Consider the following 18,415-nt stretch of genomic DNA (forward strand, 5'->3'; position numbering starts at 1 on the left):
CCAAGCTGCAAGCCTAGTTTCAACCCAACCACAAGCCATTTGATTTATTCATCGGCTGTTGCTAACAGGATTTCGGTATGGCTTGCAATCACCAGCAATTCGAGGATAAGGGGTCACTTACGTGCAGGCATCTCTGAAGCTTCTTTCTACATAATTGCACAAATGGTGGTAGAACTTTTTTTAGCAAACAGCACAGCATCAATCTGAAATATATTATTGACTTTCTATAGGGGTTGAGAAAGTAGAAAACGACAGCAACACGGTTGTACCAAAGTTATTTAAAAAGTAAACACAAGCAAATCGACTTTTCTCAGTTTCTAAATAGAACAAGTTTCACGGCCTGGAATCTAGGTAACGCTAAAGCGATTCAGGTATTTTACTGGCCTCTGCTGGTCGTTTTCAATCAAAACAGTTAATTAGAGGCAGTTGCTCGAAAAATAGAAAATTAAAGTCCCTAAGCCAAAAAGTAAAATGCGAAATCACCCAAGTCCTGTGGGAATGCTCCAAAGCCCACAAAGTACATATAACAGATCTTCCAGCGCAAGCGCTGTTTAGGCTCAACATAAAACATTGACAAAGCCAATACATGTCGCATAGACGACACCTACTGGCTCTGCTGATGTTGTTCGTTTCTCCATACGGGTAAGGTGCCCTCGTACCTCCTGCAGTTTTTTGCCATTCTTTATTACATGTCCTTAGGCATTTCCACATTTGTTCTGCCGTGATGTTTTGTGCTGCAGCAAAGAAGCTAAATGAGTACCATGTAGAATACTACAGCTTTTCTGGGAACCTGAGTGAAAATAAAGACTTTCTTTATTGGTTTTAGGGGTATCTGTGCTACATTCCACTGAGGTAATGAACACATATTGCATTGAGGTCTATCTATCATACCTAGAATGTATGCGAAAGGAATGCCATAGTGTAGCCATTTATTTTCTATATTTACCTTCAGAAGAAGCAGGCAAATCCGGGGATTGTACAGCCCCACTAATAACGCCTTCTCTCCACTGATCATAACAAATAAAATTATTTAAACGGGAGACTGGAGTCACTAATTGTCGCAGTACCTGAAAGAATACAAATGTAATTAGTTTAAAAGTGCGTATTTTAACATAGCATAGAACTAATAAGGAATTTAATTTGCCTTAGGTGATCATTCTTATTTTTCTATAAGACACTGGAGCATAAGTAAATCATCATAACAACGATTCCTCCAAAAATAAGTAAAGACTCTTGAAAGCCCAGACATTTGTAATAATAATTGCATTCACAGAAAACACACAAGTCTTTCACATTTCTGGAACGCATTACTCAGTCAGCACTGGGTCCAATTGCTTCTACTATGTTTAGCAACCGAAAGCAACATTTAAACTGTAACAAAGACCTGAAAACATACTATGTCCAACATATCAACTCTCTAAATATGGCTACGGTAGGTATACAGAGGTAAGTATTGGTTTACTAGATAGATTGTCAGACAGACAGACAGACAGACAGACAGACAGACAGACAGACAGATAGACAGACAGACAGACAGACAGACAGACAGACAGACAGACAGACAGATAGATAGATAGATAGATAGATAGATAGATAGATAGATAGATAGATAGATAGATAGATAGATAGATAGATAGATAGATAGATAGATAGATAGATAGATAGATAGATAGATAGATAGATAGATAGATAGATAGATAGATCTATTCCATATGATATTTTGGTAAATAATGTTATGGCTATGGTATTCTTTATATTAACATTCACAATATTCTGACAAACAACTCACGATGTAACAGAAGAAAAACTAGTAAATATTATTAAAATTGAATTTTCATTATACTATGTTTCATTAAACGTATGCTTTCTATTGAAAACAGCCTTTAAAATCGATCCTTTCAGGTATCTTTCGGCTAATCTTCCACAGCTGTTGGGCCATTGTTGTTCCACCTTTTTTAGAAGCTATTCTAAAAAACACTGCAAAACATATTGTCCTCTGTGGAAACAAACTATTTTCTGAGGTAGGAAATTTGGAGTATGGGTGAAAAGATTTAGGGCCCGATGTAGGTAGCCAAATACCGGTCGGTAACGGCCGAAAATCGGTAATTTCGGCCTTTACCGACCGGTATAAGAGTATCGAGATGTATGTGTTGGAAAAGTTACGGAATCGGTAAAAACCAGTCGTTAAAATACTGAATCGGGATATCTCGAATCGGAATATACCGGATTCTTATTTACCGAATCGGTAAATAAGAAATGGTTATTTTCCGATTTGGAATACACCGAATTCTTATTTACCGAGTCGGTAAATAAGAAATGGTAAAAATGGCATATCGAGATGTAGGAAACTCAAAAAATACCGAATTCCATGAAATTCGGTATTTAAGAGTCGGTATTTACCATGGATTGAAAGCAGGTGGAAACCAGGTACAGGATATAAAAGAAGGCCCCAAAATGCAACAGTGCAACCACAATGGCGGCTTTCTACATCATGACAAGGTGGCTACGGATACAGGCAGCAGGAGAGAGGGTCTGGCAAAGGGAGGAGGAGGTGTATAGGCAGAGGATCACCTTCTTCCAACTGACTGAAGCGGAGATCCTGCAAAGGTACAGACTCCACCCCAGAACCATCCTGGACTTGATCAGGGACCTCCACCCATATCTGGAACACCCAACCCCAAGAGCACACGCCATCTCACCCCACGTGCAGGTGTTGTGCTGCCTACACCTTCTTGCCTCTGTGAGCTACCAGCATGTGAATGCTGCGGTATGTGGGGTGTCTCAGAGCTGCCTGTCATGTTTCTTCAGAAAATTCCTTGACGCCATGATGCAGAGGATGGAACACTACATTGAGTTCCCTGACACACCTGCTGAACTAGCAAAGACCAAAACGATTTCTACCAACTTGCACAGTTCCCGCACATCATAGGCTGCATCAATGGGACGCACATCCCACTATGCCTACCTGCAGCAACATGTGATACATAGATATATATACTATATAGGAGGGAAACTTCAGGGGTTTTGTCCCGAAACACAGGTGGTGGGAATAAGATATTTGTCAGATTTGATTGCCATACGACACCTAATGCTCTAGAGATCTATCTGGCCCAAGGATGAGACAAGATTTACCCAAAGAATTATCCGAGATCGCCTGCAATTGGATAATAGTACATTCATTTCCTGATTAAAATATATCATAGATGTAAATAACGATTTATTTAGGATAAAGATCCGGGAAAAGCCAACTTATGTGACAGGCCTGTCAAAGCAGGAATTAAAGGGCACATTCACCACCCAACGCCCCACAGGACCTACCCACACCCCTCACTCCCTCATCTCCTGTAGATCAGAGTCCACCTCCACTAACCAGAACCCATAAAAGAGGCATCATCAACTCACCTTCCTTAGAGCACATTCCCCCTACACCCTCTAATGGAAACGTAATCAGATCTAACAACATCACCCCTTCTGTTACCTCCAATCTCCGACCCTCCTCATCTCCACCCTCCACTACCTCCCCTATCCCCACCAACCTCACTTACGCCTATACCCATACACCAACCACGGATAACACCCACCACAACACAGCTATGCTATCAAGTCAGTGTAGAGCCCCCAGCAAGCTCCTACACCCCTCAATATCCACTACCCCATTCCCAGCCACACATACCCTCCACACTGCCCTCACAGACATCAGACCCCTCAGCTATACTACTCCAAACCCTCCCAGCTCACCAACTCTGTCCCCTCCTCCCTATCACCCTTCGGAACAAGATTCACTCCTTACTCAGTCCTACCTCACATCAAGGAAACTTCAAACGTCATATTGGAAATTAAAAGCGTTCTACTATTCGCCCAAAAATCTTTATCCAAACTTATGCATCTTCAACAGTCTCTATCTGAAGTCAACAACATGATAAAAACTATTTCACTGCCTCTGACCAATCGACACTTACGCACCCCCAAATCATCCCACTACCTAACGGAACTAAAATTCCTAATCCTTGTACTACTCTACGAAACTCCTACAGGCCCCTACACAATTGAAGAAGATCTAAACCACCTAACAGACCTGGAAATCCAAACCCTACTACTGTCATATGAATCTCCTGCCTGCCACATCACAAATAATGAAGAAGAATTCTATATCTCCCAGTCCCTAACAACACAAACAGAACATCCCATCCATTACAAAGAGGAATCCACCTAAACAACCTCCAATCCATAACCCACAACCCCGCAACCCACGAGCCGAACGAAAAAACTCCTCAAAACCGATATCCTGCCTTCTCCTAAACTGCCGCTCAGCCTTTAAACACACCTCTGACATCGCTGACCTCATTCTAAACATGAAAACAGACATAGCCATCCTCACTGAAACTTGGCTCAAGGAATCGTCCTCGCCATGTCTGGACCTTCTAGTCCCCCCTGACTACAGCATCATTAGACAAGACAGACCTCTTAAAAAGGGTGAAGGACTAGCCTGCATACATCGATCTGACCTCACCATCTCAAAGTTTCACTCCAAACCCATGGACTCCTGTGAATACCTTGGGATCTCTGTCAAATCATCAGATAACCACTTCCACAAACTTCATATCCTCTACCATCCCCAAGGTAAGAACGCAGGATTTACAGCCCGACTTATGGAAATCATTACTACAAAGTCTTCACCTCATTCCACGACATTTTCCTCAGCGACTTTTATCTCTATTGGGAAAACCCCCTGGACAAGCAGGTCAACGCCCTCAAAACCTTCCTAGAGGGCCACTCTTTGATCTAAGCTATCACAAAGCCCACTCACTCTAATGTTGCTACTCTTGACTGGCTCATCTCTAAACAAAGTACGATTGACTCCATCATGATCACCCCATGTGACGGGTCAGACCATCTCATCATCACCTTCCATATTTCTTCCACTTCGAAGAAAACTTTCCCGCAGCAAAACAAGGCAAAACAATGGATAAGAAACACACAAAAAAAAACTCGACTGGAACAACCTAGCATCCCACTATGAGAAAGTTTTCATCCCCCCAACAACATGTCAGACGTCAATGACCTCACTGATCATTACAACTCCACAATGACCAAGGTCTTAGACAAAGCTGCATCACCAAAACTCAAACGTATTCCAAACAAAGACAAAAACCATGGTTTAATGGAGACCTGAACGAAGAAAGGCGTAAACTTAGATCATCAGAATGGAAATGGAGACTCCATCTTAAACTACTTTGGAAAGCTAGAAACCCCTATAACAAACAATTCTACAATCTAAAAAAGACTTCTTTAGATCAGAACTAGACAATGTCAAAAATAGACCTAAGAAGCTCTTTGAAATTCTTAAACAACAATCTGACAAATAGGCTAAAATCTCACTATCGACCCCGAAATCACAGCTTAGCAGTGAAGAATTCTCTTCTTTCTTCGCAGCAAAAACGAACTCCCTCCAACTTGAGCTTAATGCAGCAGTAACCAACTCAGCCACCCCAAAAAGCATTCAAACCAAAAACGCTGAACAATCTGAGCTACCTCTGACAAAAAACAACTCTCACTGGTCCACTTTCAAACTCTACGATATTAATGACATCACCAAAAACATTAGCAACAACTAAACTCAACAACCACTTCAACAACCCAATCCCCTCAAATTGCCTTCGCCACATCTACCAAGTCATCTCCCCTCTCTGGACCAAAGTCGTCAACACATCGCTTGCACAAGGACCCATACCGGACTGCCTATAAACGGGCCAAGTCTATATTGTCTATATTGAACAAACCGACAGCAAACTCTGCCATCGCCAATAATTTCCGACCCTTAACCAAAATTCCCATGGTAGCCAAGGTTCTGGAAAAATGTGTTCAGCAACAACTGAACCAACACATCATGGTCTTCAACATCCACCAATCAGGTTTCAGGCCCAGCCATAGCACAGAAACAGCCATTCTGCACATAGTTGACGATGCCCTCCTAGCTCTTGACTGCAATGAAACCTGTCTACTAGTCCTGCTCGACCTCTCCTCAGCCTTCGACACGGTCAATCACGACAAAATTCTAAGAAGACTGGAAAACAGGATGCGTTTATCTGGCATAGTCCTTCAATCGTTCAAATCCTTCCTGGAAAACAGAACACAATCGTTCATGGTGAACAAAAATCTCTCTCCCTCCTCACTGAACCTTCTATGAGTACCACAAGGCTCCACCCTTTTCAACCTATATGTCGAACCACTAACTAAACTACTTCAGCAAGCGAACATTGCCTACCATATGTATGCGGACGACACTCAACTTTACATCAAGATCTCCTCCATTGAAGACATAAAAACAATTAACCTGGCACTTGAAAAGACCATACACTGGCTAACGACCAACTTCCTCAAGCTAAACTCGCAAACGACAGAATTTCTTCTAATCTCCCCCCACCAATAACTCCCTGGAGACAAAGAAATGGACCAATTTGATCACTGCTCTGAATTGCACGCCAACGTTGGTGGACTCCACCAAATCACTTGGAATAACACTAGATAAAAACCTTAACATGCAAACACACATCAACCTGATAGATAAAAACGCACGCTTTCACCTCAGTTACCTTAAAAAAATGAAACCATTCATCGAAAACCCGGACCTCAAAACAGCAATTCAGTCCTTAGTCATCTCAAGGCTGGAATTAAGCATGGGCGGAAAATCCGTTCCGCTCGCGGATTTTGCGGATTTTCAGTAAATTCGCAATCCGCGAACTCTCGCAAATTTACCGAAAATCCGCAAATTTGCACGCAGCGGATTTTTTTGCTTGGTGATACAATATTGCGGTGTGCGGCGTTCACTTACCATCATTCAGCGTTAGCCATGTTGTTTTTCTCGATATGTTGCGAGTGCTGCGCCATTTTGGATCTTGCTGCGGGATCCCGCGGGAGTATGGCGACGCATCGCGAGAGTTCGCAATTGCGAACATGTAGATGCGGCGGGCAGCAACAATCTCGCACTCGCGAAATTACAAAATTTGCAATTCTGCACAAGAAATCCACCAGCAAGCAGCATAAACCTTCTAAAAATGATGATTTTTATCAGAATAACTCCTCAGGTTGACATTTGCCTGCACTTTTTTGGATTTGAGGCCTTTGTGACTTTCTTTGGATCACTTTTGGATTAGAAATCAACTTTCACAAGTAAGTTTTTTTGGGGCATTACAGTTGCTGTTCTGCAGAAAAACGAGTTTTGCAAAACTGAAAGCACTCAGCAGGTGCAAAAGTTCACTCATCAATAGTAACCATCCCCTGTAGTGCTTCCTGAGGGGCCCCTCCAGAGTTCAGTTGCCTAAGTACAGTTGCTGTTCTGCAGAAAAACGAGTTTTGCAAAACTGAAAGCACTGAGCAGGTGCAACAGTTCAAACTCATCATTAGTAACCATTCCCTGTAGGGCTTCCTGAGGGGCCCCTCCAGAGTTCAGTTGCCTACTTGCAACTATTCTATGACCCTGCTCTGACCCTCACAGCAGGCTCATAGAATAGCTACAAGTAGGCCACAAAGGTCCTGTGAAAAAAAATTGCACTGCAACGGAGAGCAAATTACAGATAAGGAAGCAGGTGCCAGACTGGAAGTTTAAATTCAGTGACACATTAATCAACCCCAAATTAATTCATATCAGTTGAAGCAGGGCAGGTGTGCTTGCTTTCCCCCCCCCCATAATCTACAGTGATGAATCAGAGGGTGGCAGTGATGTACCAGAGGGTGGCATGGGTGAATCAGAGGGTGGCAGTGGTGAAACAGAGGGTGCTGTGAACCTGTGATGATGAACCAGATGTAGAAACAACAAAGTCGCGACGGTTGCGAGCCGACAAGTAAGTTCGCAATTGCGAACTGGTACAAAACCATCGTGAACTGGCAGAAACCCTTGCGAACACAAAAAAAATCCGCAAATTCGCGAGAGTTTGCGGATTTTGCGGATTGCGAGTTCGCAAATACGCAAATTTGTGAACGCCAGATTCGCAAAATTCGCCCATGCTTAGCTGGAATACAGATGCACCACCCTCGCGGGCTCCCCAAAATCTCAACCGCCATCTAAAAGCCTGCCTCAAAGCCGCAGCAAGACTCTTAACAGGAGCTAGAAAATTTGACCACATATCACCACACCTGAAAGCACTGAACTTGCTATCTTATGAAGCTTGTATCCACCTAAAAAAATGCATCACTCACAAAGTGCTTCACCACAATACGCCTCATTACCTATCCCAAAAAAGTACTCTATCTGGAGGACTCAAACATGCTAGGAGCGTCGATAACCTACTCCTGAAACCCTCACGTTTCAGCCAGAAAAAAACATTGGACCGATCATTCTCCGGAGCGGCACCAAGAATAAGGAGCTCACTCCCTCCTTACATCTAAAAAATCTCCTCTACTATTCTGTTCAAGAGAGAAGCAAAATCATTCCTGATGTGCAAATTCCTCCCGTAAACTCACACAGGATCCACTCCAACTCTACATCCTTATACTTGCCTCTTTTCCCCCTCCAAGGACTCCCTCTGACCTATTACCTGTTGCTCAGATTATCTTTGTCGCCTGTGCCCCTCCGATCTTTTGTCAAAACATGTTGATATTATGTACTGCCTTATCTTGCTACTTGTTTTTATCCATTCTGTGTACTCTCTGTAAAGCGCTCTGATACCCTACTCTGTGTCTGTTCTGCGCTACGGAAAGATTCCTGGCACATAAAAATGAGATCCATATGAGAACTGTTGGGAAGCAAATTACATATTTGTTTTACCACACAATCGTAGACACTGACAGCTTTCAAAGTTATATGTCTTTAGTTACAAAGCCTTCGCATTGTTTTGTATTAACAAGGCTGAGATTGGGAATTGCTCATCAGTTAGTCGCGTTCCCTAAATTGTAAACACGGCCTATAATCTTATGCCCATGAGATGAGCATTCCAAATAGAGCACCCTGCACTTTCTTCTTTTCTGTGATTTTTATTTGCACCTTAGACACGCTTTAAAACCATTGCTTAAAAAACATACTGGTTGAACTAATGCTGAATTGCACTAAAAGACTCCGCGATATTTTAAACTCAATCTATGTGAGTAAAACTATCATGATTTTTTAACTGATTTTTAATTGTTTCTAATGTAACGAATTCATTACACTACCTCTGTGTAATTGAATGTAACTGTTTATATATATATATATATATATATGACAAACAAGTCCTTGAGAAGCAGCATACCAGGGCAAAGTCTCCACCCAGCGCTTCTGATCAGGAACGGACCACAACAAAAGGTAGTTCTTTTAAAGTGCTGTTTTATTTTCCATCAACGTGACGCGTTTAGACCTTGATCACATGACATGCTTGAAAAGCCCACGCCCTTAAATACCTCATGGCTGCAATGAAAACACTCCCAATATAGTATAGAAATAGACAGCAGACTATAACTTTGCAGTGCTAAATAAATAACACATAATATCATACGAAGTATTTACAATTGGAAAATCCGGGGCAAGTGCCCTAATCAACTATAAATATCCGCAAATATCTATTTCACAATACAATTAATATATCAAGGGAGACATAAAGAGCCAACAATAAAGTACACCCAAAGTGAAATGACTAAATGTAAAGTTAATCACAATATTAGTCAAAAAGAATTACATTTAAACTTAGATGAGCAGATGCGGAGACATATCAAAAAAGGGCAAAACATGATGTCCTGAGCTAATCAATAATAGATATTAGAAAATTATAGGAATACAAATTTTAGAATTTATCAAGTGTCTTGAATATCTGAAATATCTTAAATATAGCTATCATATATAGAGAATACAGATCACAATAAATATTTATCTATATGGCAAATTCATTACACCCCTGCCAGAGAATTATCAGTAGAACTAAGAACCCAGTTAAACCAATAAAAAGTCTTAAGACTTGAGTGAAATTCATAAAACCAATAAATACAATACATATTTCATTATATTGTCTAAAACTTAACAATGATATATATACACAAACATTCAAATATAAACAGAACTCCAAATTTGATTATATATTAAAAATCCATTGAATAAATAGCAGAATCACAAAGACTGATAATAATTTATCATACAGAGTAAAAAATATAGGAACATCTCCAAATTGATTGTAGACCAACAGACTATAATAAGCAGTTTAAAGAGAGCTAACCAAGTCTTCTCCAGTGTTAAGCCCATCCGGCATTTTAGTATTAAGGCGCACAATATATTGACTTTCTAATTGACAAAGTTTCTTTTCACGGTTTCCTCCTCTTATAGACTTAGGAACCGAGTCAATAACATAATATTTTAAATCCTGAAGTTTACTTTGGTGCACTAATTTAAAATGTCGGGCAACCGGATAGGAGGGGTCTGAATTAACGATTGCCCGTAAGTGCTGCAAAATACGATTGAAAAGAGGAAGTTTTGTGCTGCCGACAGGATAATTGACAACTGCATTCTAAAATATAAACCGCAAAATCAGTTTTGCACGTAAAATAGCCTGCAATTTGGTTGGGCATATTAGAAAAAGGATCAGTAAAAGTCTGTTTGTTTGTCCCAAACTTGCATGCACGGCATGAACTACATTTGAAAAAACCTTTCTATTAGTAAGCCAGTTAAGAGAACTAACTGACTCAGGGCTAGTTCTAACCAATGCATCCCTCATAGAGGGTGCTCTTCTAAAAGTGACTGTAGGTTGTGTTGCAAGTTCTGGTGCTAATGCTAGATCCGTTTTTAAAATAGGCCAATGCTTATTGACAATTTTTCTTACTTCTCTTTCTCGACTACTGAACGTAGTGATAAGTCTCACCACAGGTTTTTCTTGAACCACAGAAATTGGAAAAGCTTCATCTGAATGAGGAACATCAGCCAATGATGTCCCTTTCTTCAATTTGGCCAATGCAAGTTGCAAGATTTTAGGTTCATATCCTCTGGCGAGAAACCTATCCCTAGATTCAGTAAGGCAGATATTCAGATCGTCTTTTCTGCTACAGATTCTTTGAATTCTTAAAAACTCCCCATAAGGGATACTTTTAATAAGGTGCTTAGGATGGGCACTATTGGCATGGAGTATTGAAATACCAGATGTAATCTTTCTGTGTAGTTTAGTATAAATGACACTCTCTTCTACAAAAATCTCAACATCTAAAAATTCGACTTTTATGTTACCTATTTGAGCAGTGAATTCAAGATTAAGTGAATTAACATTAATCCTACTCACAAACTCCAATGCAGATTCTTTGGAACCTTTCCAAACGACACAAACGTCATTGATGAATCTCCACCATCGAATGACGTGGTCAGTAAGCTCTTTTTTGAAGGTCTGAGCAAGGACGTGCTTCTCCCACCAGCCTACGTGTAAACACGCATAGCTAGGGGAGAAGCACACCCCCTTCGCAACATCTCTCAGTTGCTGGTACAGTTCCTTATTAAAAATAAAGAAGTTGTTAGTTAGAAAAATTTCTGTCATACGCAGCAACATTTTGGTGTGTTCATTATAACAGACATTTGGAAAGGGGCGACCACTCGGTCCCCCCAAACGTATGGTTGGGTGCCCCGATCCTCCCGGGAAACCGTTTTGGGCGGGGGGCGTGTCTCGGCTGGTATGCCCGAAGCGGCGTAGCCGGGGCGCGCCTTTTCCCGCCCAGGAGGGGTTGTCCTAAACACCTACACCGATGACCACGCCCAGTAGGCGTACCGGAGGAGGGTACACGCCCTCCCGCAGAAGAATAAATAGAGCGGGAATCCGAAGAAGCGTCCTCTTGTTCCTGTGCTCTGAAGGCTGCACCCACCCCGTGGCTCGTGAGCCCTCGACGGAACAAGCAGCAATTTTGAGAACTTGTAATTCTTGTGTTTCTCTTTCAGTTACTCGAAGGCGAAGAGTCCAGGACCGTGTTGATCGTCTAGGAGCGGATAATCGAAACCATGGCTGGCAAGAAAGCAGGAAAGGGTTCAGAGACGGATAAGGTGCTACGCATGTTGGTGAACCAGATGGCTGGCATGGAGCGGAAACTCGGTCAAGTCCCATTGATCGGTCGAGGTTTGGCGGAGGTCAAACAACAACTGGCTGCGCTGAGCAATCCTGGTAACCCTAAGAAGGTAATAGGCCCGGCCTTGCCGGGAGTCGTCCCCGAGCGTAGAGGGAAGCGGGTCAAGAGGAGGGCCGTGTCAGGGGAGGTTCCGGTCCCAGAGGTACCCCCGGCCACCCCTGTCACACCGGCAGACAACCCGGTACCAATTCCAGACGCGGGTCAACCAATCCCGGTAGTGATTACCCCCACTAATGATGAAGATATGCCTCCTGAATTGCCCACCCAGTTGGCCGCATGGCTCAATAAAAAGGCAGGGAGGGCCAAGATGCCGCAAAGACGAATCTACCTCTTGTTTCCCCACAGGTGACACCGGTAGGACTGGCAGTTGGTCTCGAGAAAACGGCGGGAACAACGACCGAACCGGGTAAGCTCGCTTTGCCAGTGGCGGGGGAGGGCTCATTACCCTCAAGGCGGGAGAAGGTGGCACAGCACATCCCTATGGCCACAAAAGAGTTAATATGGGGAGACCAATATGTCAATATGTTTTCGTTATTAACTGACCATCGCGAGATGGAATATGCTAAAACCCAGAAAGATTTGTGGCACCCGAGCGTGTGGCGCACCAAGATGGCGGAATTCAGGGTTGATGAAACGATAACGAATTGGGCAAAGGCCTTTGCAATCTTTACTGCAGTTATGGGGGAACGTAAACCCGAAGTGTTAACTGAACTGTCTTGCTATCAAACTCGTATTATGGATTTTTATGCAATGTATGAGGGAGAGGAATGGAAAGGTTATGACATGAAATTCAGAAAAGCGAAAGAATATGATGCCTCTCTGACATGGGACTGCCTCGACTCGGTCTCATGGCATAAGCAGCTTCTGCCGGGGGCGGCAGGTACATCCTCGCCGGGCGGGAGTGGGTCAGGGGCCTACCGCCAAAAGCCCGTGGTGCCCTTTCGAGCAGGCGCCGGTATCGATCACCAGCCGAAAACCGGCGGGAATGGCGGCAAGCGGGGGGTCTGTTGGGGCTTCAATCGAGGCAACTGTAACAGACCGCAAGGAACATGTAGGTTCAAGCATGTGTGTGCGGGCTGTGGGAATTCCTCACACCCGGAGAGTTCATGTAGATCAAAAAATAACGGGGCGGGAGGAAAGGGAGGGTCCAAGCAGGAGTAAGGTAGAACGTTGTGACCAATTGCCCACACCCGTTGATCTCATGGCTATGACTCCTTGGTTAAACAAATACCCTGATCATGTCTCCGCTGGGGTGTTGAGGAAGGGATTCTTGCACGGCTTCCACATCCCGGCGGGGGATTTTCGAGGGAACTCCTTTTGTAAAAACCAGCTATCGGTGCAACATAATCCAAGTGTGGTAGAGAGAAAAATTGCAAAGGAAGTCAGCTTAGGGCGAGTGGCAGGGCCTTTTCATCGCCCACCAGTGGCGGATTTCATCTGTTCCCCGTTAGGGGTTGTCCCGAAGAAAGACCTAGGGGAGTTTAGACTTATTCATAACCTGTCTGCTCCAAGGGGTTCCTCGGTGAACGAGGCCATTGACCCAGAAGTATGTTCGGTGCGGTACGCATCGTTCGATGAGGCCGTGGCCATGCTGAATCGCCTGGGCCCCGGGGCGCTGATGGTGAAATCAGATATCGAGTCAGCGTTCCGGTTGCTCCCGGTACACTCGCAGGATCAGCGTTTGCTGGGTTTTGCATTCCAAGGGAGTTATTACATGGATAAATGCATGCCTATGGGTTGCTCCATTTCTTGTGCCTATTTCGAAATGTTCAGTTGTTTTTTAGAGTGGGCATTCACCGAGGCCACAGGGCATAGGCATGTTATGCATTATCTCGATGACTTCCTGTTTTTGGGAGCAGCCGGCGATACGAAATGTGCGCAGGCGCTGCACGACTTCTGCATCCTCATGAGGGAGTTTGGAGCCCCATTGGCACCAGGTAAGACGGTTGGACCATCTACTTCACTGGAGTTTCTAGGAATTGAACTCGATTCTGTGGAGGGCTGTTTCCGTTTGCCGTTGGGAAAGGTGGCCAAATTTAGGGCTTCCTTGGAACTATGCCTTGGTAAGGAGAAAGTGACCCTACACCAGTTGCAGCAAGCAGTGGGTCAGCTTAACTTTGCCTTGAGAGTTATACCAATGGCCTGCCCCTTCTCACGCTCTATTGCACAAGCTATGGTTGGTCTCAAAGAAGGACACCACCGTACGAGACTGTCTGCAGAGGTTCGCCAGGATATGTGCATTTGGTTGGCATTTCTGGCGGACTTCAACGGTCGAGTAGTGTGGAACAAGCCGCCAGCGTCTTCAGATGAGCTAGGTCTGTGGACTGACGCGGCGGGGAGCGTGGGGTTTGGCGCCATTTTTGGTAATCGATGGTCGGCGCAAACATGGCCGGCGTGGTGGCACTCCAGCGGTCTCACAAGTAACATTGGGTTCCTGGAGCTATTCCCCATTTTGGTTGCTCTGATGGCATGGCCAGACAATTTCAGAGACCGTTCAGTGGTGTTTTGGTCTGATAATATGACTGTTGTCGAATGCATCAACCAACAAGCAGCACGCTGCAAATGGATCTTGAGATTGTTGGAGGAGGTTGTGCTGCTTTGCATGAGACTGAATGTACAGTTCAGGGCGAAACATGTGCCGGGTGTACTGAATCATGCGGCTGATGCACTCTCTCGTTCACATATGCAGGCGTTTAGGGGTTATCTACCTACAGCGGACCTACTGGCGGCACCATTCCCCGAAGCACTTTGGCTAATCGGTGCCCCGGATTACAAGACCTCGTGGCAGCAAGCTTAGCCCCCAGGACAAGGAAGGCATATGAAGGAGCGTTTCGTTCCTATTGCACATTTTTTGGTCCGGCAGCGGATCAGAGCTGGGGTCGGGAGGAATCCTTCCTGGAGTTCCTGGTAGCACTGCACAGGGAGGGCCGATCAGAGGCAACGGCCAATAGGCACAGGGCGGCCATTTCATTCATGGCGCAGGTGCATGGCATAGAAGACCCAATGGGTTCCTTTTTGGTGAAAAAAGCCCTTCGCGGCTGGCAGCGCCACGAGGGTCGCAAGCAAGATGAAAGGCGCCGGATTGGCTTACATAGGTTGTCCCTACTCATAGCGAAACTAGACGAGACATGCTCCTCCCAATTCGAAGCAGTTCTGTTCCGGGCAGCTTTCGCATTAGCTTTCCACGGGGCTATGCGTGTGAGCGAACTGGTTGCAAGGAATAAGAAGGATGTTGAGGGAGGTTTGTGCAGGGATCACGTCCAAATTCGGGGTGATTCGATGGTGGTCACGATAGCCAGGTCCAAGACCGACCAAGGGGCTATGGGAAATAGTGTTGTTGTGCAGCGCGCGCGAGGGTCCCCCAGGTGCCCGATAATGTGTATAGAGGAATACTTGGCACTGAGGGCGGCTACATGGGGGGGGAGTTTGCTGAGGCACAAGGATGGCACCCCACTGACGAGGTTTCAGTTCCAGAGGGTGCTAGCACTGACAATCGCTGCGGCGGGCATGGACCTGTGCGATTTTGGGACCCATTCCTTTAGGATAGGGGCTGCTACTGAGGCTACAGCCAGGGGTCAGAGTGCAGACGAAGTGAAACAGTTGGGGCGATGGTCCTCGAATTGCTTCAAAAGGTATGTGCGATTGCACATGTTGTAAAGATCAATTGACAGGCACTTACGCTTCTTGTCTTTTGTTTTAATTACAGTTTCGCGAGCCTGTCACGCGGGGCGGAATTTGCAGTCGACCCAGTACCAGGAGACCAGCGGTCATGGATCACCGTCTAGAGAGAGAGTGGTATGGGCGTGGGCCACTCATACGTGAGGCGCGCCGGGGACGTATTCAAAGCAGGTGACGCGACTCGCGCAGCTGGGGAATACGGGTACAGAGTTGCCTTCCATGGGAAGGGCGGGCTCTGTTTTGACCAATTCGAGTCATTTGTTGAGGGTCTCTTAGGGCGGCAAAGGTCACCGCCATCTCTAGTCATAGTACACCTGGGGGGCAATGACTTGGTGGCACTGGGTAGACAAGTGTTGTTTGAACAAGTTTTGTCTGCTGTTAGCTGGTTGGCGAAAAGAATCCCGGGGTGCACGATTGCCTGGTCCCACATGATTCCCAGGAAGGTATGGCGGGGGGGCCTTTCGGTGTCAGCACTGAACCATTCGGTGAAGAGGGTAAACAATAAAATTGGTAGATTGTTTCGCTCTGCGCTATTGCATAGCTTTCCTCATGGGTGTATTCGGGGTGATCACATGTATCTGAATGATGGGGTTCACCTGTCCCGGGAGGGGAATGACTTACTCATAGGAGACTTCATAGCATGGCTAAGGGGTTTGAGGAAGCATGACCTTTAGGAGGAGTTGGGGGGGCCGGATAGTCGGTCAACTATCCTGCCTGTGGCGGTAAGGTCATGATCGGTGAGCAGTAATTTCGAAGTCCCTAGAGGGGGGCGCCACCCAGAATGGATGGGAGCGCCCGGGGGAGGCGGCCATTGGCCCCTCCCACGGGGAGGCGGCACCCACTAAGGATGGGTCGCCTAAGGGGAGACGGCCATAGGCCCCTCCCAGGGGAGGAGGCGGCTATATGCCCCTCCTACTAATTTCCCGGGGGCCGGATATCCGCGACGGCGGATAGAGAGTGTGGGGATGGGGGGGGAGTCCACGCTGTCCTTCCTACAGATACCTCACACGGGAACTCGGACGACCTTTAAGATGGCGTCGAGTGGAAAGGGGGCCCCCACCACGACAAGGGAAATTACAGTTGGCAATGAGGGTAGAGTCCTCTGCGCATGCGCCACTCACACCGTGAGGGCGAGAGTTTTGGTAGTGGGGATCTGACACCGGTTAAGACCTTGCCGTTGGCCCTTAATGCTAGGATGTACAATTTTAATTTAGAATGTATGCATTTGCAGGATGTTAGACTCGGCTAGGAAACCTTTGTATTAGAGATCTGTTAAGGTTAGCCAAAGAACATGTCTTCATCAAAATGTAATAAATGTAAAATTGTACATGATTATGAAACTTTTATTTAACGTTTTAAATTTTGTTTCATATTTTAACAAATACGGCTGGGAGGGTGACTCCCTCCCGCCTTCCAAAAGTTCAAGCCTGCGTCCGACTTCCCATCCTTGGGGATTGTGTTGGGAGGGGGTGACGGGCATCCCGGCCATATGGAAAGGGGCGACCACTCGGTCCCCCCGAACGTATGGTTGGGTGCCCCGATCCTCCCGGGAAACCGTTTTGGGCGGGGGGCGTGTCTCGGCTGGTATGCCCGAAGCGGCGTAGCTGGGGCGCGCCTTTTCCCGCCCAGGAGGGGTTGTCCTAGACACCTACACCGATGACCACGCCCAGTAGGCGTACCGGAGGAGGGTACACGCCCTCCCGCAGAAGAATAAATAGAGCGGGAATCCGAAGAAGCGTCCTCTTGTTCCTGTGCTCTGAAGGCTGCACCCACCCGTTGCTCGTGAGCCCTCGACGGAACAAGCAGCAATTTTGACCCACCCACCAGCCACTTATGGCAATGTTTGTTTTGTAATAAAGTTGCTGAGTTAGCCCCTTTTTTCCTTTGTAGAAAAGTAAAGGAATGTTTAGGTTGAGGATGTGAATTCTGTCTGTAGGATACTGTTTTTTCTTTTTAGGAGTAAACAGTCTTGATACAATTAGGCATGCTGAATTTTCCTTCCTTAGTAGGTAACAACTGTGGTATTTATTTTTGGTCGGGGGGTAAGGTCATGATCGGTGAGCAGTAATTTCAAGGTCCCTAGAGGGGGGCGCCACCCAGAATGAATGGGAGCGCCCGGGGGGAGGCGGCCATTGGCCCCTCCCACGGGGAGGCGGCATCCACTAAGGATGTGTCGCCTAAGGGGAGATGGCCATAGGCCCCTCCCAGGGGAGGAGGCGGCTATATGCCCCTCCTACTAATTTCCCGGGGGCCGGATATCCGCGACGGCGGATAGAGAGTGTGGGGATGGGGGGGGGGAGGGGGGGGGGGGGGAGTCCACGCTGTCCTTCCTACAGATACCTCACACGGGAACTCAGACGACCTTTAAGATGGCGTCGAGTGGAAAGGGGGCCCCCACCACGACAAGGAAATTACAGTTGGCAATGAGGGTAGAGTCCTCTGCGCATGCGCCACTCACACCGTGAGGGCGAGAGTTTTGGTAGTGGGGATCTGACACCGGTTAAGACCTTGCCGTTGGCCCTTAATGCTAGGATGTACAATTTTAATTTAGAATGTATGCATTTGCAGGATGTTAGACTCGGCTAGGAAACCTTTGTATTAGAGATCTGTTAAGGTTAGCCAAAGAACATGTCTTCATCGAAAATGTAATAAATGTAAAATTGTACATGATTATGAAACT

At 45.7% G+C, this 18,415-nt stretch overlaps 1 protein-coding gene across 1 annotated transcript in view; it reads right to left on the bottom strand.

The window, feature by feature from the left end:
- TESMIN (testis expressed metallothionein like protein) overlaps positions 1 to 18,415 on the bottom strand; it is a 1,691,460-nt gene that overhangs the window by 1,477,157 nt on the left and 195,888 nt on the right. Inside the window, exon 3 of the mRNA XM_086958946.1 lies at positions 947 to 1,067. Coding sequence (XP_086815072.1) covers positions 947 to 1,067 — 121 coding nt within the window. The remainder of the gene's footprint in view (positions 1 to 946; positions 1,068 to 18,415) is intronic.

This window comes from Lissotriton vulgaris, chromosome 2_1 (genome assembly GCF_964263255.1).
Source record: "Lissotriton vulgaris chromosome 2_1, aLisVul1.2, whole genome shotgun sequence".
Lineage (NCBI taxonomy): Eukaryota > Metazoa > Chordata > Amphibia > Caudata > Salamandridae > Lissotriton > Lissotriton vulgaris.